At 42.2% G+C, this 23,118-nt stretch overlaps 1 protein-coding gene across 1 annotated transcript in view; it reads right to left on the reverse strand.

Annotated features, from left to right (window-relative positions):
- The window catches only part of NKAIN3 (sodium/potassium transporting ATPase interacting 3), a gene marked incomplete at its 5' end in the record, with an annotated part of 543,802 nt that overhangs the window by 463,278 nt on the left and 57,406 nt on the right, over window positions 1–23,118 (reverse strand). The window contains one exon of the mRNA XM_025198491.1: window positions 18,423–18,478. Coding sequence (XP_025054276.1) covers window positions 18,423–18,478 — 56 coding nt within the window. The remainder of the gene's footprint in view (window positions 1–18,422; window positions 18,479–23,118) is intronic.

Raw genomic sequence — 23,118 nt, forward strand, 5'->3', positions numbered from 1 at the left:
TTATTAGTCCACAAGTGTAGGGCCTTGCACTTTGTAGTACTAAATTTCATTCCATCTATTATGCCAGTGCTCAAGGACATTCAGTTTTTTCCTGTACAGCATCCTGACCATTCTTTATAGTGGCAATGCCTTCTAACTTTTTCTCATTAAATTTGATCAGCTCACTCCTACATTGTATGGCAACATCATCAGTGAAAATATTAAATCTGTTTGGTCTGAACTCCAGTCTAGAAAAACTCTATTAATAAACGCACTTTAAATCAGTAGTTCCCTTTTCTTAACAACTTGTTCTCATCTACCCCTTTAGTAGTTGTTTACCCTCTGCACTTACAGTCCCCATCTTCATCTTGGCTAAAAATATGCCATGTGGATAACTTTGTCAGTTCTCTTAATCTTTCTGGACTGTTTGATAAAGAAAATCCAATAGATTTATTTGATCAAAAAACAGCATCAGGTTATTCTGGCATGATCATCCTTTAGTAAACCATATTTGCACTTTCTTTAATATTCATTTACCCATACATCCTATTACTGCTGGCAGTTACAGTTCCCCAAATGTATGACAAATTTTATATCATGTTTGTGGCAGAGCACAAGTTGTGCCTGCCTCTTTAAGATGTTTAGGCAGGCTGTAGAGCAGCCAGCAGGTAAGCTCAGGCCCAATTAGGTGGTCACCTCACTACAAGCAGCTTCCTGATTGGAGGAGGGCTGGACAGGGACTGTATAAACCCAGACCCTAGGAGCAGGGCTGGAAGTTGCATGTAGGGAGCCAGTGGAGCAAAGTGGCACAGCCTGAGGAGAGCAGCTCCCAGAACACCTGGAGGTTAGAATAGGAACTATGGGGATGGAGGAGGTTCCTTATGGTTCTGGGTAAGACCTGAAATTGCATCCTGCTGAGGTTGGCTGGTGTGGTGGAACTGCCTGTGGTGGGGCAGCCCCCAGGAAGTGCCACACCTGTGCCTTCCCAGTAAAAGGTGAGATTGGGGCACCAGAAAACTTTAGCCCGCACAGCCTGGTGTGTTACCCCATGGAGGGGACAGATTTGGGCCAAGGCATGCCGTAAGGCACTTGAGGTCACAGTGGGCCAGAGGCTGAGGAGGGCCCAGTGTGGGGGGCATTGAGCCTGGAGGCCAGTGCAGAGTACGGCCTGAGTGGCCTGAAGGTCTGTGCAGGCTCAGACCTGAGTGCATGGAGGATGTAACCCAAAGGTGGGCCTGAAGGACTACACAGAGTAGGATGAAGTGAGTGAGGCCCAGCGAGGGGCAGTATGAGACAGACCCAGCAAGGGGCAGAGTTCAGCCCAGTAGCGGGCTGGGGGAGTCATTCGCTGCATAAGATACCATCTGTGAGGTATGGTATTAGGGAAGGTTTGAAGCTGTGTATTTGGCCATAGGCATCAGGGCAATAAAATGGGCAGCCTCCCACATTTTCATCCATTTTGTGACATCAAGGCATGGCAGAAGAGTGAGGGTGGACAGGGGGTGGCCCAGTGTTGCACGTTGGCCACAGTGAGCCGTGTCACAATGTTCATATGGTTTATTATAAAATTCATTTAGATTAGCATTTGTTTATCAAGGGAAAGTTTCTCTTCCATTCTAACAATTGTTTAAATATGTATTTATAAAATAGATTCACATTTTATTTTGTTTTAGAGTGACAAATTTATCTTTTAATTGATCATCCTTTTAGTTATTTTTTTTAAAAAGGACTAGTACTATTCTTCAGGAGAGCCCCACAGAAAGTGCTTGGCATGCTGCATGAGTTCTAACCCATAGGCCAGAAATCTACCATGAGTGTTATGCAATGGAACCCTACTAAAGACTCAAGGCTCATTGAAGAATCTACATATTTAAAAATAGTTAATATATAAATCGGTAAAACATTACAACTAATAAAATATCAATTTTAGATCACTATGAAACATGTTTTTAAGTCTTAATAACTTCCACTAATTTCCACTAGAACATGGTAACAAAAGAGACTCCATTCATTTTCATTAGTGATCACTGATGGCCCACCCAGCTACATTATGCTGAATTTAGCAGGGGAAATTTTGGTCCAATTTCCCCACCTTCACTTTATTGGATTGTTTTCATCTCATCTTCGTTCTTTCTCCCCTCCTAACCCCCTTCCTAGTTTTCAAATATACCTTAATATTAAAGCAAATACGTATATCAAAGTAATTGAGCATTGTGTGAAACAGTGCAGTTGCCAAAGATCCTTAATAGTATCAAGTTTAGACAACAGGTCTAGTTTCTTGGTAATGATGAGAAAGATTTCCATATTTTCTTTTCCTGTTTCCTTTTATTTATATGGAGATTTCCTAGTCTCTTGGAAGAATAGACCTAGTGGCAAAGAAAATAGCAACATTTTATGCGTCCATAATGTACTTCCTTTAGTCTGTCTTCTAAGCTTCCCAGCTTTAGGCAGTAAAATGAACCAGAAATGTGAGTTGAAACCTGCACTCTTTCTTTTCAGCTTATGTTATTAGGAATTTTTTTCAGAATGATAAACATTAAAAGCAGAAGACAGTTCTAAATCACAGTACCCATGGTATTTGATTTATTCCTCCATCACTTTGAACCTTCTTACAACAAAATTTTATTATTTCTTGTCATACTTTTGTATTGTAGAGATAGGATTCACTATACAAAAGTAGCATGATCAGGCAGTTTCTGTCCCAACAACAAGCTAAATAAGAGGTGATATATGTCAGAGGAAGAAAACAGAAAGGATGGAGGATGCAAAAAGCAAAAATGAAGTAATACTCATTGCCATGTTCACAGGTATTGCAAAACTATAAACTGTGAATTTTAAACAATTTATTCCATTTAAAATATATGGAACAGTAAAATGTCATTTCTTTACTCAGTTCCCATCCAAACTTTGAAAGAATTAGTAGCACGTTAAAGACTAGACATCTCCAATCAACCTTTTGTTTTGTTAAATTATGAACCCAAGCCTTCTCACCACATTAACCTACAAATCCTGAAAAAGAGCAACAATTTTGGAGGCAATCTCATCTGCAATTAAATAGCATGATCCCTGCAGCGAAAGGCTCACTTGGGTATTTGAAATATAGCTAGGCCTTTCCAAACACCTAATTTATATTTTGTTTGAATCATATTAAAAATACATGAAGTAGGGGCTGAGCAGGCTAGAAATTAGACCTACCCAAACAGGCTATATTTCAAGAGTCTTGTGATAACCACAGCAAATTAGAATGGAAAGATCTACTCACACTAGCAAGTGTGTCCAGTTTTATTGTGCTGATACAGAGATAATTCAGCATTTCCACACATTTCATTTTAACTGTAACAGAATAAGTCACCAAAGACTAGAGCTGCTTTGAAAGGAAACATTAAATCAACAAATGAACAACACATATTTGAATATATTGGGCCCAAAAGATATCAACTCACATTTATTCTAAAACAGGGTCAGTATTGACCTGGAAGCGTGTGGACAGTGGGGTCCCGCAGGGCTTGGTCCTTGGGCTGATACTCTTCAATGTCTTCATCAGTGACTTGGACGAGGGAGTGAAGTGTACTCTATCCGAGTTTGCGGATGACACAAAACTGTGGGGAGAAGTGGACACCCTGGAGGGCAGGGAACAACTACAAGCAGACTGGACAGGTTGGACATATGGGCGGAAAACAACAGAATGTAATTCAACAAGGAGAAATGCAAAGTGCTGCACCTAGGGAGGAAAAATGTCCAGCATACCTACTGCCTAGGAAATGACCTGCTTGGTGGAACGGAAGCGGAAAGGGATCTTGGAGTCCACTAGAACATGAGTCGGCACTGTGACAAAGCCATCAGAAAAGCTAATGGCACTTTATCGTGCATCAGCAGATGCATGACGAACAGATCCAAGGAGGTGATACTTCCCCTCTATTGGGCGCTGATCAGACCACAGTTGGAATACTGCGTGCAGTTTTGGGCGCCGCACTTCAAGAAGGATGTGGGTAACCTGGAGAGGGTCCAGGAGAAGGGCCACTCGTATGGTTAAGGCCTTGCAGGCCAAGCCCTATGAGGAGAAACTGGGGCACCTGGACCTCTTCAGCCTCTGCAAGAGAAGGTTGAGAGGCGACCTTGTGGCTGCCTATAAGTCCATCACGGGGGCACAGAAGGGAATTGGTGAGGTTTTATTCACCAAGGCGCCCCCGGGGGTTACAAGAAATAATGGCCACAAGCTAGCAGAGAACAGATTTAGACTAGACATTAGGAAGAACTTCACAGTTAGAGTGGCCAAGGTCTGGAACGGGCTCCCAAGGGAGGTGGTGCTCTCCCCTACCCTGGGGGTCTTCAAGAGGAGGTTAGATAAGCATCTAGCTGGGGTCATCTGAACCCAGCACTTTTCCTGCCTATGCAAGGGGTCGGACTCGATGATCTATTGAGGTCCCTTCTGACCCTAGCATCTAAGAATCTATTAATCTAGGGCTGTCCAATTTGGAAGTGTCCATTGGCCACATGCAATACTGGCTGCACAAGCAGAGGCCATGTGCACTCGGGCCATCCTAGTGTGAGTCCCTGCCATCCAGGCTACACCCAACACTACTGCACTGAGAGCAAGTAGCCCTTCCCTCCTCCCCCCCAACACAGATGCATGCACAGAACGCTGTACTGTGTGGGTGGGCAGAACCTCCCTAACCCGCATGGCACAGGCAGACAGCTCTCACCTCAGCTGCCACACTGCCCAACCTCCTGGGTCAGGGAGCAGAAAGTGAAAGCTGAGGGAGGGAAGGGGAAGCTAGAGTCCCTGGCAGTAGCAGCAACTGGAGCGATACGGGGAGTGGTGGCTGGATAGGTGCCTGGGAGCTGCACATAAACCCCCTGAAGGTTACATGCTGCTCATGGGCTGCCAGTTGCACAGCCCTGATTTTAAGTTTCTAGCTTTCAACAAGCCAAAGAGTCTTGTTTTCCTAAAATATATCAAAATGTCTGGCAAGGAAGTGGACTGGAGATACAAACCCAACATTTTAATTTGGTTATAGAGGTTCCAGTTCTGGCAGGCACTGAGCACAAAGTCCTTCTGGATCAGCACCCTAATGATTGCCACTTTGTAATCCAGTTCATGAACACATGAAAAACTAAAGTAACTCATTAAAGCAATTTTTAAAGTCAAATCCTGTACCCTTTCTTAGTGAATCTCACTACAACAGGAAGAACCAGATGTACATGTCTACTAAATGCACTTCCCAATTTTTGCATGCACACAGAGAGGTGCCCACTAGTAGCTTTAGAATATCTGCTTCTGTACCTGAATGTCCCTTTCTTTGTGCAATGGAGGAGGAGATAGTAGGAGTGTTATGGGTTTCATCAACAGATTGACTTACTTTGTTGGTAGTGATGGCACCCTCAAAGATGTTGCACACACTGAGCAGGCTGCTTCTGGAATAGAAGCCATATAGCAGCCTTCATGCTAAGCTTCAGGTAGGTTAATTAGTATTGCTAAATGACACTACCAGTTAGTCCACTTCCAACTTAGTTAAGCCATCCATGTGTATGTGGCTACACTACTTGTAGTTTATAGCACGACATAGCATGCTTATGAGAACCATTCCTAGGGAGACTAAGTTTACTGTGTAGACAGAGCTAGCTGCTCAGTGGTTGGTTACCTTGTACGTTAGAGGATACTGGGGAAATCACAGCTGGAACTGACTCTGTGGTACAGAACTGAGAGGCATTATCACAACCTACTCACTATTATATGCATGGCTATAGACAAAGAAGTCAAATTCAAAGAAGTGGGCCCCAGGAAGTGCAAGTAAATATATGATGATATAGGCATATATTACATGTGCAAAATTTTATGTTCAAACTTGTGAGTCAAGCCTAGCTTCCCAGGTATATTCTAAAGGAAGTGACACATCTCTTCTTTCTAGCTTATGACAAAGCTCTTGTGAAAAGAGTCCAAAGGAAAACAGAAAAAAATCACATTCAGCTACAGCACCCCCTTATTCTGCAGCATTTTTCTTCACTATCAATAGTGTGTAAAGTTCATAACTGGAAGCTTGTTTATTGTGCTTTTCTAAATATATTTGATGGCAGCAGTATGGGAAGAAAAGAAAAAGGAAAAAAGGATATTGTTTATCCCAGTCAATGAAGAAACCCAACTGCTTCTGTCAGCCTTGACAGAAAAAGATTTAACTGAACTGTCTCTAGAGACAAATACATTTCAGAGAAATATCCCTGTAAGTTTATGTGAAAAATTATTTCTCACTGCTACTATTATTTTAATTAAAATGCATGTCAGAGTCATAGTGTGCATCATAAATAAAACGAATGTGTTGGAAGTGAAAGCTATTAAGTAAAAATCCCTGCTGGAAGGTGTACTGGTCACTGGTTTTCATCTCCCCCAGACAGTCTTTTCTCTTGGTGCTCAATCCTAGAAATGCCTTTCTTTACTGAACAAATTAGGGGTCCAATTGTACTTCCCATACCCCTATTGGCAAGTTCTTATTCATCCAAATAGTCCCATTGGGATAACTCTGTAAATTATGTTATTAAGCAACATTCAACATGGAATAGAGGCAAAATTATGCCCCAGATTAGCAGGCTTTCTTAGATTTACATCTTTAAAGTTGCCTTAATATAGAACCATAATCATCTGATTTCCTACACTCACGTCTTCATTTAAATTCTTAATCTGCATCATACATTCAGTTTGTCAGTGTGGGGTGTCAAGACCCAACTCTTATCCATGATGGTTTTTCTTCTGTGCATATGGAGTTCACTGGAAAATGCAGCAGCTATGGTCATTTTCATTCAAAAACTCAGGCAGAGAAGAACTCTACTACCCACCATTTATATAATAGCCTACTGATTAGAGTGCTTGCCTTAAAAGATCTGGGTTCAATGCCAGCTCACAGGAGAGAAAGGGGGTCAAAACTCACAGCCCCCAACTCCCAGGAGCATCCTAACCATCAGAGGGTAAGCTAGGTTGAAAGTAACTTCACTCTCCTCTATCTAGGCCACTATATAGGAAGGAACGCAAGCTTCATCAGGCCACAGGTAGAACAATCAAGGGGGAACAATCAATGCTACATGATTCTGTAGCCCAGTGAAGCAGGCATTCCTCTGGGAGAGCAAGGAGTTTTGACCTCTGGTCCTTGCATCAGGGAATGCTTACACATTTTACATGAATTATTTATTGGATAAAATACATAAAGGGAATTGGTAGCAGGGTCCAGAACCTAGGGCTTCTTCCTTACATGTGAGTACATATGACATGCTCCCTCTATCTTACTCTCTCCAGCCTTCTGAATCTTGTATTCCTTGCTGCCTATGGCCATGCTTCAACAGGATGAATGGATAGCCTCTCCCTGGTGGTTTGTGCACTCTTAGGATGTAGGAAACATGCATTTGAACCATTACAGACAGGGCAAGCCCAGAACTTCATGTACTTTAATCACTTGGTTATTGTAGGGAAGATGGGCAGCACCATAGCAATAGGCCACATTTTAGAAGCATGAGACCACATACTCAAGTCCAGGAAGTGGTTTCAAGTTGTGGATCTCATCTTACATAGGTACCCAACGAGGACTGCAATATGGCATCTAAGTCTCAGAAAGAGGTGAGCTTTTAAAAAATGCTTCTCTCCTGGATGTTTCCTAGTGGGTGGTTTAAGTGTCCTCCTCCACACAGACCCCTTGGCATGCTGACTGCTGTGTATCCCAACCCCAGGCACCTAACTTTCCCAATTCCCTGTGCAGGAAACATGGAGTTAATACAATCCACTAACCTGAACTCTGGGAGCTGGGCACGTACAAGTTAGGTATAGAGATACTCAGCACTGCCCTGCCTGAGTCCCTCTGTGGATATGGGCCTCTGTTCAGAGCTGGAATATGCAGGCAGCACCATATGAACTTTGGTGTGGAGGATTTCTTGACATAGCTTTCTACCCTTTTAGGACAACATGAACCACTAAAGGAGCACACTAAGAAACAGTAGCTTCCATTATGTCCATTGCACAAATAAAAGGAGGCCCACAGTTCTCTTCATGAGGATCAGTAACAACTCCCACCTTCATCTAACCAGTATTCCACGACAAATACTACCGATTAAATTAGTGAGTTTCTACTGTACAAATTAGGGATGGGATCCCCCAGCATAGTGTTGGCTCGACTGCTCTCTCATTGAAGTAAAAAAAAGAAAAAAAAAGAAATTTTAAAAAGACCAATACAGAATATTCTGGAAATCCTACCATAGAAATTAATTCCAGTTCAAGTCAGTGGTACAACTGAAGCCCAGAACTACTAAAACTGCTTAGTGAAGAAGGAATACAGGAACTTATTTAAAAAAAATCTATAAAAGGCCTTGTAACAGGTTTCACTAGGTTATATTGTTTTTCATTTCTTTACAAAATAAACTGATATAGCAATGATAACTGTTTTTTTTTTTCCTTCCTCCTTCTGGAATGCTGAGGTAACATAAGTAAGTCAGTATGAAAAAAACCTTACTCCAGGCTGATGAACTAATGACTTCCCCTTGACACCACAGATATCACATAATGCTAGCTAGCTATGAAAATATAGCTTTTAAGCCATCTACAGGATAAGTCACTTAGTTCTCATATAGGATACTTTTATTTTGTATAAAAAGGGGGTGTAGTTCAGGAATGAATGCTAACTATTTAGTTTTAGATGTGAAGTCCTAGAAAAGAGGCTTGTAAACAGATTTATAGCAAAATTTACAATTCCTAGGATTTGTTTAATTATAAAAAAAAAAGAAAAGAGGCAAATAAATCTGAGGCTATACAACCCCATTTCATTCGCAGGTTTCCATATGTACTTAGGATCAACTGATTTTAAGGGCATGCCCTAGGCCCTCAATTCTACAGCACTCTCTGGTAGGACACTGAAAAAGAGCAGTACAGAGCTGATGGAGAGATGTAAAGAATCCAAGATCTCTGTGGACTGTTCATCCTGGTTCTAATCGGTATTTATTTATTGTTTAAACAAAAAGCCAGAAAACTTAATAATATGTAGATAAAGGGGAAATGCTTAGATCAAAACACACAGCCCTGCTGATTAGTGACAAAGTAAATAGCAGCATGAAAAATGGTAAGCCTTAATTACAGCCTTAAGTACACCACTGGGCATTCGCTATTTGTCTGTTTGTCCAAAATGAACAATGAGCGGCTGGCCACATGTTCCTCCGGTCTCAAAGGACTAATTAGAACAGGAATGCCAGCTCTTGACCACCTGAGTATCGAACTGAACTCCTTGGATAAATACTGCTCTGAGGCTCTATCCATGGTTTCATTCTCTGCAGCCCTCTGCCTGTTTTAGATCATCATTAAATTCCTCTTTTGTAATTCAGACAAAGGTTGCTGAACGGCAAACCCCTTTATCTGGGATATTGATATAATTCCTTAAGGCATGCAAGTGAAGTACTAATTTAAAAAATAATGGAGCAGCGTAACTGGAAGCTATGAATGGTCAGCAGTTGTTCTATCTGGGAGATACGTGATAAGGGGAAGAAGTGAGAGTAGGTTCAAGCACATACCATATATGCAATACTTACTGTACACAAGTTGCAGGGAAAGTTGTCTAAGTCCCTGAAATATCTTCTGTAAGCTCTTAAACTATGGGCACATCTACACTGCCTCAGAGCCTTGCTGGGGAGCATCACCATGGAACACACCTAGCTAAATCATTTTCTGTGGTATATGCCAAATCCCAAAAATGAGGTGTGCAGCATCGTAAGGGCAGCCCTAAGAACACCAGGGATATTAGGCTCTCTGTCTCAGGTGTGATTTATGGCACAAGCTTAGGACAGCTCTAGACTACACTGCTGGCAAGTGAGTGCTTCCAGGACACTTTGTAGAGGTAGTGTAGCCCTCTGGACATTAGAGAAGCTGGTAGAATAAGGAGTCCCTTTTTAACACACTGTGATATTCTGGCAGTCTGGTCAAAGTCTGACAAGCAAAGAGAAATGATAACACTCATAAGAAAAGTGATACAGCATATCCTGGAGTTTAAAGAGCAAAGGGAGCCAAAATGAGAAGTTCATAAAATGATGACCAATGAAAGCTAATGATAACTTAGAACCAAATAATGTATATGAATAGTTTAGAGGACTCTTTTCATTGTGTTACCTTGCATTTATTGGCGTTGGATTTTTAGTCCTCCATTTTTCCCATTTCACCTGGCTTTGTCAGATGCACTCTGTTCCCTACAGTCTTTTTAGATCTTTGACACCCTACAGAATTTAACATCTGCAACTGTTTTGATGGATGATGGTGAAGTGAGTGTCACCTCCCTTTATCACCCATTTTTCCAGACTATTGGCAAACACATGAAGCAGAACTCCACTGTTACATTCAGCTATTTTGAAAGGCTTGAGATGCAACACAGTAATTCTTCATCTCTTAAAACTTGCAGCTTAAGTTACATATAAATAATGACTGTTTCTTCAATAACTGGTTTTGAATGAGATATTTGGAGTAAAACTAGGATAGCTAGAATAACCTGCATTTTTCATAGCCTCAGGTGAAGACAACAAAAATGTAGTTGATCTTGTAAGTATATTAAAAACCTTTAAACATAAAGTATGGAAAATATTAAAGAAAGACATGCACTTTTCTGTAAATACTTAAACTTTTTAAGTTGGACATGGCTGTTCAACTTCTAAGCCTCTGGAAACCACATACTTTTTGATGCACAATTGAGAACATATATTGATATTTTGATGCACAACTGGGAACATATAACAGCCTCTAATTGGCTAGCATATCATATGTTCCAGTAACATGTTTATGGAGAGGTGAGTCTTAGACAACTACAAAGGTAACGCCAACCTGCACTTGGAAGGTTGATAGGAAGCTTCTCAGAAAGTCATATGAAATGTACAGGATTTCTATAGACGAGAAAATGAATTCTTCCCACATGCATAAAAATAACTAAATGAAATAGATGAAGCTAAAAAGAGTTTTTAAAAGCTGCCATGACAGAGAAAGAGAAAGAGACATTCCTTTGAGACATCATTCACTGTTTTTGATGCGGTTGTTGTTGCTGGGGGGGGGGGGGGGACAAAAGGAAACTTTTTCTTTTTTTAAAACTTTTTTTTAAAAATAATAAAAAAAAAAAAGAAAAACTTTTTCACTTTTTAAAACCTTTTCTTAAAAATACTGAAAAGAAAAAAGTAAACATGCAAAAGTATACATTATCTCTTCAGTGGCTAACTAAGTATAGGTGGCCAGGTCCCATGGTTACCTCAGGGCCAGAAGAAGCATCCAAGGTCCAAGGGGAGTATGCTGAGTCAGATTATAAGGAAGCTAGAAGATCTATCTGCGAAACCAAGTCAGAGATCCAGAGGGTCAGGAGGCTAGCCAGGTCAAGTATATAGAAAATCTGTCAGGAAGCCAGTAGCCACATAAACCAAGGGTGTAGCAACCTGACTACAAAGTTGAAGCTTGTTGCCCAAACCCTTCATCTGCCAGATCAGGGGTTTATATTGGAAAGGGGTCAGCTGACCCTGGCTGGCCACTCCAGTGGCAGGGAGTGAGCATATGGCTAGGCCCATCTGGAGGGTTCTGGCCACCTGTGTCCACCCTAATGCTCTGCTGAGGAGGTGACAGACCAGGATGAGCAACTCTGCCAGGCAGGATGAGGTCCTAGATTCAAGGCCACAGCCTGACACCAAGAATGAAAAAGTTGTAAGTAACAAAACATCCATGTCACCAGAGATTGAAAGTCCCTTCCCCCAAGCTAAGTACAGACAGTCAAAAAGCCAGAAGCTGAATTGATTCAATCTTCACAGGTTTCTCTGAGCTGCATAGATTGAAGTAATCTGCTTTTAACTAAATCAGTTAATTTTGATACTACATTCATACAGGTCTACCTTAAACTGGTTTTGACTATTTTGAAACCAGTTTATGTGTACTGAACTTCTCTTCTCTTACAGGTGTAAACCGGTTTACAATCACTAAAACTGGCTTATGTGTAATGCCCCTAGCCCCAGTGTCCTTTGTGGTGTTACATTTAGGACTTTCTTCCACTTTGCCCAGCATGATACAGATGGGTTCAAATTTGGTTGTAAAGTGAAGCGTCCATACTCAAATGAGATGCACGCCCAGACCAAGAAGTGGAAGAGTTGGAAGGCATTATCAGAGCTGCCTCTGCTAGTCAATTTCTGTGGCTTTTCAGGTTTACCATCTTGGCCTCAACCAGCAGGAAATTGGCCGGTCAGATAACATTCCCTTCAGCTGCTTGATATGGGGCAGAAAAATGTACACAGTCTCCAAGAAATCCAAGTCCAGCATGCCAACGAGGATGTTGAGGGCAGCAAAGAGTGGCTGCAGCCAGAAAGTCATGGGAGAGAGTCTTCTTAAATGAGGAGAGAGAGAGAGAGAGAGAGAGAGAGAGAGAAGAAAAGGAAGGCCTATTTACAAGGCACTCAGATGTCATGTTGTCAGCAATTAAAATTTGCTCGTCCTCTCTTAAAGGCAGGATAAAGGGCATATCAGAAAGATAATGTGGCTTTGTTGTCAGATTTCTAAGAGATATTTTGAACCATTTATACATATTTAAATAAAGAAAAAGCCAAAATTACTTGCAAAAATCATGAGCCTTGCAATTAAATCACTTCAACACATACCACTGGGTTCCTATAAAATGTTGTCAGATATTGTTTTTCTGAGTATTGTTACAATAAAAGAGTCCACAGTTAATGTACCACAAATTAGCAATATCAAGTGATTTGGTTGAATAAAAGATGCAAGCGTATAGAAAGATAACATGATTGGGGCATTAAAATTTGCCAGCAGTCAGCAAGTTCAAGGAAACATTAGTATCTGTATGTAAGTGGAAAAGAGAGTCTTGAGACCAACTCATCTTTATCTGTGAGCAGCAATGATAAAATAACGTTCATTTATGATGAAGCGTGCTGGAGAAGAAACAATTCTCCAGAGAATTAGGCTTTCAATTCTGACTTCAAGCTTTGAAGAGCATTGCAGGTGGATGATACTGCAACCAGTCTCACTGGGACTTAGGATTGTTTGAATAGTGTTGGGGCATCTCAGTTCATGTCATCTGGGTCTGTCTTACTCCAGTATGGAACACTGAACTAATCCATCATGAATCCATTTACTGTAAAACAGAATGTTTCTCAGCCTTAGCACCCCATCACACTAAAAACTTCTCCTTGACAGAAATATCAAGTCAATTAAGGAAGATGGGTTGGTAAAAATGGAAATGTTTTTCCCCTTACAAACAGTTCTCTGGCTCAGTCTGAATAAGGAACTTTAAATTGCTTCAGAGAAGATAAAAATATAGGCAACTTGCACAAAATCCCAACAAAAAAATGAACACAACTATTATTTCAAACATTTCAGTTCACAAACTGTACTTAGATCACTTAAAAACGAATCTGACTTCTAATTTCAATAGCATGTGTTTAATTATGCTTAGAGATTAAACTATTAATATTGCACGCTGTCTAAAAGCATATACAATAGTACTCTGTACAATATTAAATATATTTTCATTTGCTTTGATAAATGGATAATGAAATATTTGTCAGCTAAATACACTGAGATGCCATAGCGTATTTTAGACATACAAACTAAGAATATGTTTTCTATTTCCTTTCAAAATAATTAAAAGGTTGAGTTTAATGGAAATTAACAGAATATGGGAAATAACTAGAAAAAATTAGAGTATTTGTTCTCAATTTAAAATTAATTAATCTTGATAATGAGCAGTCATGAGAGCAAGTTTGATTATCACAACTGTTTGCACAAAATGAAATTCAAAGCTTCTTGTGCAAGTATTTGTAGGAACAAAGTTTTAAAGTTGTATGGCCAAGTATTCACACCTGAAGTCCTGCATTAATTCTTCAGTTAGGGAGCAGATACAATATTATGCAATTTCTCTGATGAATGAAAAAGTAACGCCAATGTTAGTCATCTTTTTTGCAGAAGACTGTTTGCAATTTATCTAGCAAAATAAAAATGGTTAAGCACTCTGAATAAGAAATGAATATGAGGAAATAACAGAATGTTTATGAGTATAAAGAGCATTACATAAATTATTTGCTGTCTAGCGTTTGCTCAGCTGTATAAATGTAAGGTTCTTTTCATATTCAAAGGCAAATAAAAATCACGTTTGTATGTAAATTCAAAGACAAATGACAGACTTTCATTCTGATGAAATGAAGGATGCCACCTACCCAAAGCAATCACTCCTAAATAACTTTATAACAGGGGTGTTATAGCTATATTGATCAAGCTGCTAGAAATCCAGGACTATTAAATTGTAATCCCAGCTAAAACACTGACTCAGTGTCTGGGCAAGTGATTGGGCAAGTCTCAACCCCTCTATGCAGTATGTAACTAGTGGGGAGTAAGTAGAGTATCAGCACAGCATCCTGACTTAGGGGGGCATTGGAATGCTAAATTTCCCTTAGGGCTAGGGACAAGCATTCAAAAAGCCTGAGCCTGAATTGATTCAATCTTTGAATGTTAGTCTAACCTACCTAGGTTGAACCAGTTTGCAAGTGTACAGACATTCCCTCTGGACTGAGGAAATGCAGGCACATGCTCGCAGTGGCTCATACTAGAAGCCAGCTCTCTCCTCCCTTCAACAGTGCTGAACTGAGGGTGGCCATGGCCAGCCTCCAGCACGACACTCTGATTAGGGAGGGGTTTAAACCCTCACCTTGCTTGCACAGTACTAGGCTTTTCCCCAGTCGCTGCTCAAGAGATGGGAGTGTTACCAGACCCCAACCTCCAGTTTGTACTCTGAGGCAAAGCAGGGGTGTGCATTGCATGCGTCTGTTGATGAGCTTTTCACTCTCCCTCTCTCTGCTTCTTCATACTGTCTGCAAACCTGACAGGCAAGGGAGCCAGCAGGGAGCTGATAACACAGTGTGTAGCAGCCCATCAAGAAAACAAAAGCCTCTCTCATTAGTTCAAGCTCTTGATTAACCTGTTGATTAGCTCCAAAAAGCCATAAGTGGACACTGTCCTGTCTGCCTTTGTCCTGTCCCATTGAAATTGGAGACACACACGCAGCCATCTCTCAGCATTAGGTAGCAAACCACATGCCCAGGGTCCGTAGGGCTGAGGTCTATGAGCCAGGCAGACCCTGCTGTGCCTAGTCTCCGCCAGAGCTCCAGCTATGGAGCAAAGGGGAGGGGCCAGCCCTGCACTCTGGTGCAGACAGCCCAGCCCAGGGCTGCAAAGTATCTGGGATGCTGGGTGACTCTGGTTTAACTTGGAAGGGGTCTGGGACAGACATTGCATACACTGGTTTGACCCAAATCAGTTAAGTCTGATACTACATTCAACCAGGTTTATCTTAAACCAGTTTCGTCCATTTTGAAACTGGTTTATGGACACTGAACTTATGCTCTGTTACAGGTTTAAACCAGTTTCTGATCACTTAAACCAGTTTACATGTACTGTCTGTCCCTAACCTAGGATAATTTGCTGTAGAAGCCAGGCAAAGACAGCTGCATGCCACCCAGTAGAAGCTGGGTGCAGGTAAGACTGACTATCCTCTGTTCTTACCTCCATCCCTCCCCTATTCTTTGGCAATCAGCATCCCTTCCCCACCCCATCCCCACCCCCACGTGCACCCAGAGTGCAAAACTTGTTAGTTATAATAACTATATAACTTTCTGTGCCTATGAGGATAAGATGATGTCATAAGGCTTCTGTGATAATTACTTAAATACTATCAGTACAACTCTTCTGGGCGCATCTACATGAGATGCTTAATTCCTATTGGGCTAATTCTACTGTGCATTAGCATGGCTAGCAAAAAAGGTTGTAATGTGCTAATCTGCAGTAGTCTAGTCCGATGAGCATTAAGTGTCACAAAAAAAAGTGTTTGTTTGCACTAATGCACAGTAGCTTCAATTATGGTGCATTAAGTTTAGTACCTGTTATTACAGGTATTAAACTTAATGCACTGTAATTATGGCACATTAATTAATCTGTAGATGTGCCTTCTGACTATGAAAGGCCCACACAGGAAAGCAGCATAGTCTGGGGGAGTAGGTGCTCATGTGAAAGTTCAGAAATGGGTTCTGTTCCCATCTCTGAGAAAGCGAGATGCTGTGTGACTTTTTTCTGAGAAGTTCTCATAGCTTCTTGTTTGTAGCCATCCTGTGAAATATAACTGTAGGCCTAAGAAGTATCTCTACCTCATGAAAATCCACTCAGAAGAGCTGAATTACCAACTATTGAAAATTAACATTTGCCACTTCTCATGTGCAGAGGTGGTGCAGCTGTAAGAGTGGGAAAAGATAGAGAAGGAAATGAACCAGGCAGGACTGTCCATCACTCTGCTATTCTAACTTCACAAACTATGCTACTAAATCTCTGAGAGAATCCTTGAAGTCCTCCAGGGCTTGTTGGCATTCAGATAACCCTTAAAAATCTGAAGTTCTCCAGTTGTTTAGCAGGAAAATGGACAGGTCTTTATTTTCCAGATCAACCTACTATAGGCTCCTTTCTTGCTGCTTCTTTGCTTAAAAAAATACCGTAAGCAGGTTGCCTTTATTGTGGGCTTTTCCAAGCAGGCTTTTGCTTCCTGAGGAGCTCCTCAGCCAGGTCACACAACTAAAACATTCTTTGAGCAAACAAAACAACAACAAAATCCTGTTGGCCTGTCCCACACACTGGGAGGGCTCTCCTGTGGCTCTGGCCCTAGCACAGGAGTCTGACCTCACCATGCAGTCAGCTGTTCAGGTCACTGCTTGCTTCTGGTTCACAACTGTTCCCTCACAGTTTGCTATCCTATTAGTTTTATTTTAAAAACCCTAGAGAGAAAAGTGAGTCACTCCCTTACCAGCAATGTCCCTGGAGCTGCAGCTACTCAGCTCCCTCTTATGGGGACAAGGCATTCTGTTACAAATACCTTAACTGTTTTTAAAAAGAAGCTGTATCATGGTCAACACTTTAAAAAATAAGTAACCAAACTTAAGCTTCTAAATCCTTATTTAGCTACCTAAATAAACTGCCTGGTTTTCAAAATTGCTGAGCTTTCAACAGCTGCCACTGACTTTCATCAGTTTTAGACCAGATCCTCAGTTCTTAAGTCATTCTCTGAAGAGCTGCCCAAGACAGAAGACAATAGTGTGGGTGGTGGTGGTCGTGCCAAATAGACATTAGAAGGCTTAGGCTGAGACTAGAAACTCATAGAATTCATAGCATTCCTATTGACAGTCTGGTGCCAGATAATGAGTTTGATTACTGCCAACCTGGGCCACATTCCAGTTCCCAGACTTTTACAGAACTCTGCGATGGCACGGACAAAATATCATTTGCTGCATCATGTAAAATGTACAGAAAGCAGCAGGCCTATTACAATGCTCCATGCTCATTAAATTGAAACAACAGGAATGTTCCACTCTTGACATTTTTTTCTTTTCCTTTAAAAGCATTGGAAAATGTAAATGATATGCTCCTGACCCTGAAATGAGCATCCTCCATATCATACCTGTACATCCAATAGCATCAGTTTTGTCTCCATAAAAGCTCAACAGCATTCATTTATGCTATCTTGATTGGAGTAGTGACACATATATCAAATAATAACACTTAAAGTCTTCTTGGTGTATCCTTTGCCTTCAAATCACAATTTACTCCAACTAGTACTTGGACCAACTTCTTTGTACTTTAGAAAATTGAAGTGGTCTCTTTTCTAGTGATTACCCAGACATTCTAATTATAGGAAACATTCTTGCAATGTGAAATGCTAATATTCTTCCTATGGTTTCAAACCTGATATGTATCAGATAATATAAAAAATGGAGGCAAAGATAACAGATAACACTCAAGACAATAAATGCTTGTTAAAACTTTCTGCAAAGATAGAAAAAAGTCACAGAGGGCACATCTATACATGCATGTTTACTGCGCAGTAACTAAAATAACTGCATAGTATGGGTGGACAGCTACACATGCAGGCCCTTGCTGCACAGTAAATATGGAGACTTACTCTGACCTTAACATAAATTTCATACCTGTATCATGCAGGTATCAAATGTATGCCCCATTAGTTACTGTGCAGTAAAGCACATGTAGATGCCTTATTGTGCAGTAACACTGTGTGTGTGGACTTACTTGAGACTAAATTTAGTCCCAAGTCAGATCACACACAGAGTTAATGCGCTTTAATGCCTGCACGTGTAGATGCTGGCTTATTCCTGCTTAATGTGCAGTAATTTACTGCATAGTAAATTTAAGCTGGTATAAATGCATGTGTAGACATGCCAAGAGCTTATTAATATTTGTAAAGATGCAAAAAGATAGGAAAGTAGGAACAGCTAATTCCTTGTTCTTCATAAGACTTGTCGCATCGTGTGTTCCAAATAATCAATCCACCTTTGTAACAGAAAGAGTATTGGAGCCACAAGGCAGAATGCACCCTGGCCTTTTGATAATTTGAACATGCTCAGAGTACCTGAAAACTGGAAGGTCCTGGATTTGCTGAACTCCTCACCTCTGACAGCAGTTGACCTACATTTGAGATACAAGCATGCATGGTAAGGCCTCAGTAAAGGTGGGAAAGCCTCTGAAGTAAATTAAAATTTTTACTTTTAAATGAAAGTTAGATGTTGTGTGCACATCAGCATGCCAGGTGAAAGAGACATGAGTGATGTGTGCACCAGAGGATGATTGGTTGGTTGGGCGATTGGCAGGTGCCAGTCACCTTTATGGATAAAAGGGGCCAGATTAGGCAGATCGGGGCTCTCTGTTCTCTGTTCGGTGTGCTTGGGGCTGACAGGTTAAGACAGTTGAATGAGGGCAGACCCAAGAGGTCCATCTCTTCCCGGATGCCTGTGTATTTGAAGCAGCATAGGTCTTGATGGTGAGGGACTGACAGAGTTGTGTGAGTCTGGAGCACGGATGCAGGTTGGGTGAGGGTCAGGGAGACCTATCCTATCGGTGGGCTGCGTGGTCCAAAGTGTGTATCAGGCGCACAACATGAGGGCCTGGGGGACCAATACCCTTTTGAAGAGAGAGCCTGGGGCTGCCAGCAAGTGGGTGGCATGACTAAACAGCATGTGCGAATGCTATGGAGAGAGCGAGAGCAAGAGCGAGAGTGCAGGATTGCTCTCCAGCACCCTCACTGTTGGATTGTTTTGTTGATATTGTTGCTGGTCTTTGTTGTTAGAGTGCTATTGAGTATATTTAATATGTATATAGTAGTGTTGTTAGTGTTGATTGTTGATGGTTGTTAAATAATATATATATTATTAACCCACTTATTTGTGCTGTATTATTATTGCATCAGCTTAGGAACGGGCTGTAGACCTAGAGCGGGTAAAAGCAAGCCCCCCACCCCCTTCATTTACTGTTCAGGGTTGCCGATTGGCCCAATTAGCTAATTTGCATATTCCCTTGTTAACAGAAGGAAACTACTGGCAAACTATGAAAATCAATCTGACCGTTTCTAAAAGAATTACTGTATCCCAGGAGAGCAGGGCAAAGCGCACACTCTAACTGGGTTTGTTCTAACCATGGTATTTGGATTTATTCTGTATGCATTTTAATTCCTGAGATCAAAAGACAGGCAATGGTGAAAAATGGAGTTCTTTATCTATCCCCAAAATCTGCAAATTGATTTATGTCCTTTTTCCTTTGTGCTGTTGCAGTGATTTTAATAGTAGGCCCTCTACTGCAGACTTGGAGAAGAAAAAATAACTATTGTTAGGGTCCTGTTACACATTAATTTAATACAGCTCCTGGAACTCTTAAGCCCTGGATTGTCCACATATAAATACCTGAAACAGTTCTAAGTACACTTTAAGCGGGTTAAAGTTACACCAACTCCAGGGCAGATTTCTCTCTGATCCGTGTTACCCAGGTTGTGTTTCATTAATGTGTAGCCATTCCCCACAGATGAGCTGCCCAAGTTGCGGTCCTCCAGCATCCCAGAATGCAGTGTCCCCTTCTCACCCTCCTGTTTTGTGTGGACAAGCTTTCTGCACCTTGAACTTGACTGCCTAGGGGGTAGTTCTAGCACCAAGCCAACTGTCCCTCCAGCCCCCATGGGTGTGACCTTCCCACCCCCAGGGGTTCAGCTCCATGCAAACAGCCTGCAGACCACGTGCCTGCTAGTCCAGTCACAGGGCATGGACAAGTATGGTAATGGGTTCTAGGGGAGGAGTGGGTAAAAACAAAGGAGGGGCCTGGCATGGACGACTGGTGCCACCTTAGTCGGGGGGGGGGGCACATGCCCCCCCCCTCCTCCCTGCGACCAGTCCCTCTGACTGAGGGGGTCCCCACAGGCAATCCTGCAATGGCCAATCACTGAGATCACTGCAGCCACTTCTGGGAGTGGCTGCGGCCTCTTCCGGGAGCAAACACCGGCCGATCACTGCAGCCACTCCCAGAAACAGCTACACCAATTGCAGCAATTGGCCGGCACCTGCAGGGGAGGCACCAGTGCTTCCACCTGCCCCCACTGCCCATTGCCTAAGTGGTAAGCATGACCAGTCAGGGGGTGCACTGGCGCTCTCAGGGGGTGCAAATGCACCCCCGTGTACCCCCTACGCATCACCACTGGGGGCTGGATTGGGTCCCCATGAGCTGGGGCTTCCTTCCCAAGGCAGGGGCAGTAACTCCTCCAAAAGCACCTTGACTCACCTCTCCCACCTCCCAGCCACCCCAAGATGCATGACCAGCACTTCCTCCATCCCAATCCCCAACCCAATTTGTTAAAACAAGAGACCTTCTTGAATTTACTTCCTCTTAGGGTTTTTTTTTACTTCCTTTTTTGGCTTATTTTTATTTTATTCTTCAGCGGCTGATTTCACTTCACCACCTTTCCCTCATCCCCATTTCCTTTCCACCACCCTTTTCATTCATTTTCATCCCCATCCCATTAACTCTGTCTCCCATCTTCATGTCCTTCACACCCTACAACCTATAGCACAAATAGAAGCCTGCCTTAGTTCACCAGCACTCTAGTGGCAACTCACAGCAGTAGCTCCTAGTTAGGCCCCTGCTTGCCAGTCCTGTAGTAGCAAGTCAGAGCTGTGCAGATGGGGGGCAATCATGGAAGGTTTTTAGCCTTAGGGTGTGACTGCTTCAAACTCAAGCTAGCAATAACATAGATCAGCATTTGAATAGCTCATAGTGCAATGTGTAACAAGGCTCTTAATGGATCATTTTAAACAACAGGCATCAGACCACACCAATGATTCTCAACCAAGGTGCTATGGCACCTTGGGGTGCCTTGAGATGTTGTCAAGGGTGCCTCAAGGTACCTTGTGTTGTTAGCACTGTTAGGTGTGCAGGTATGATTCACAAGATAAATCAAGAGATTCAAACAGCATTAAAAACATTCTGACCTTTTGCAGTCTTTCTGAGTTCATTTCAATAGAAAATTTCCTGTTTTATTTTTCCATAGTCAAAAAAAATAATGAAAGCTAAGAGCTTGCATTTTCTGAGGGGCACCCTGAGCCTAACAAGGAGTCCCCTGAATCTCACAAGGACTGGGGCTGGGGCTGGTGCCAGAGCAAGTACATGCTCTGTGCCCTGGGCTGCAGTGGGGCACAGCCTGCCAGAGCTGGAGGGGAAGCAGCAGGGGACAGGGACAGGGAGAGGCTGGGGGGAAGGAGGCAGAAACAGCAAGGGGGAAGCAGAAAAGACTGAGGCATGGGCAGAGGCAGTGGGAGGGAGCTAGAAGGAAAGGGGCCAGGCAGGGGGACCAATACCAGGGGGAAGGCAGGTGCCAGGGGGTAGAGACATGGGGGGGGGTGGTCTTGACCTACCTACTCCTTCCATGCCACAGTTTTCCCTGCTGCAGGAATGGGGGAATGAATTTAAGACGGCTCTCTAATAATTAGATTCGATACACGAAAAATGATAAAAAATGATGTATTTTCCATGTATAGAATCTAATTATTGGAGGTCATCTTAAATTCAGTCACCTTGGATTCAGATAAATACAGTAACTTTGTTCCTTTTGTTTGTACTGTATAAGATCAAGGTTAGAATTGTGCTATGAGTTTTGTTGCTCCTTAAGGCTGCAGCCAGGCAAGCACAGCCATATGGTATGTGGCGACAGGGACACATCTGTGGTGCCACATAGCACATGTTCAATTGTTCTCCACGCTGCAAGGAAGCAGTACAGAGGATAGGGATGGGGTCAAAGAAACCTGTGAAGAAAAAACATGGAGCAGCGCGCACACAGGGAACGCACACCGCTCAAAAGTAGAGCCGGGCCGCCCGGAGCCAAGCTGCAGCTGCCAGCCAGGCTCCACACAGCAGAATCACCAGAGCTGCAGCCCTGGGAGGGCCCCAGGAACCCAGGTAAGGCTGCTGGGACCAGCATAATGCTGGCCCCAATCTCCCCTACTGCCCCTGGGGTAACTTGCTGCATTCCAGAGCACCCATGGCACAAGCGTTCCCCAGGGACAAGAAGCGGCAGCAGAAGGTGTGCTGCTGTTAGTTGTCCCCAGGAAACCAAATGTCCACACCACATGTGCACACAGCGTAATTGTGCAAATACTTTTGGTTTTTCTCAGCTGAATCTCACAAGAGTAAGCTTATAGAGTAAACTCAATTTTGGGAGGGCAGAACGTAACAATGTAACAAAACAGGTAATGCTAGATCCTCAAATAGTTTAAATCAGTATCACTCCTTTAAAATTCAATAACGTTAAGTTGAATTACACCATCAGCTACCTAGCCCAATGTACTGAACTAGCTTGTATATTGTTTTGGATATGTGCAGTTCATGTATTAAAATAATAAATGTTGATAGTCATGATCTAGCAATAAGAGGACAGGTACTAGAGCTAGTCATAAGTTCTAGGCCCAGCTCAAGAAGTTCATCCTGCACTCGTGGAAAAAATCACTTTCTATTTCTCTGTCTGTAAAATGGGAGATATTATACATATTTCACAAGGGAGTTGCGAGTCAAGGGACTAAATAATTTTTTGTTTGCTGGCTGTTCTTGAAAAAGAATATTAAAAAATGTTGCAGCTTAACCTAAACCAAAATTCTCCAGGTTTGTCAGTGATTTAAAAAAAATGTAGTTTAATTGCTGCTCATTTTGAATAGATTTGTTAAACAGAATCTGGAAATGAAAGGCTAGAGTCAGAAAGGGATGTGCTAATGACCAAACAGAAGAGGCAGGAAAGGCAT

Source organism: Alligator sinensis, unplaced genomic scaffold, assembly GCF_000455745.1.
Source record: "Alligator sinensis unplaced genomic scaffold, ASM45574v1 scaffold860_1, whole genome shotgun sequence".
NCBI classification, from domain to species: Eukaryota; Metazoa; Chordata; order Crocodylia; family Alligatoridae; genus Alligator; species Alligator sinensis.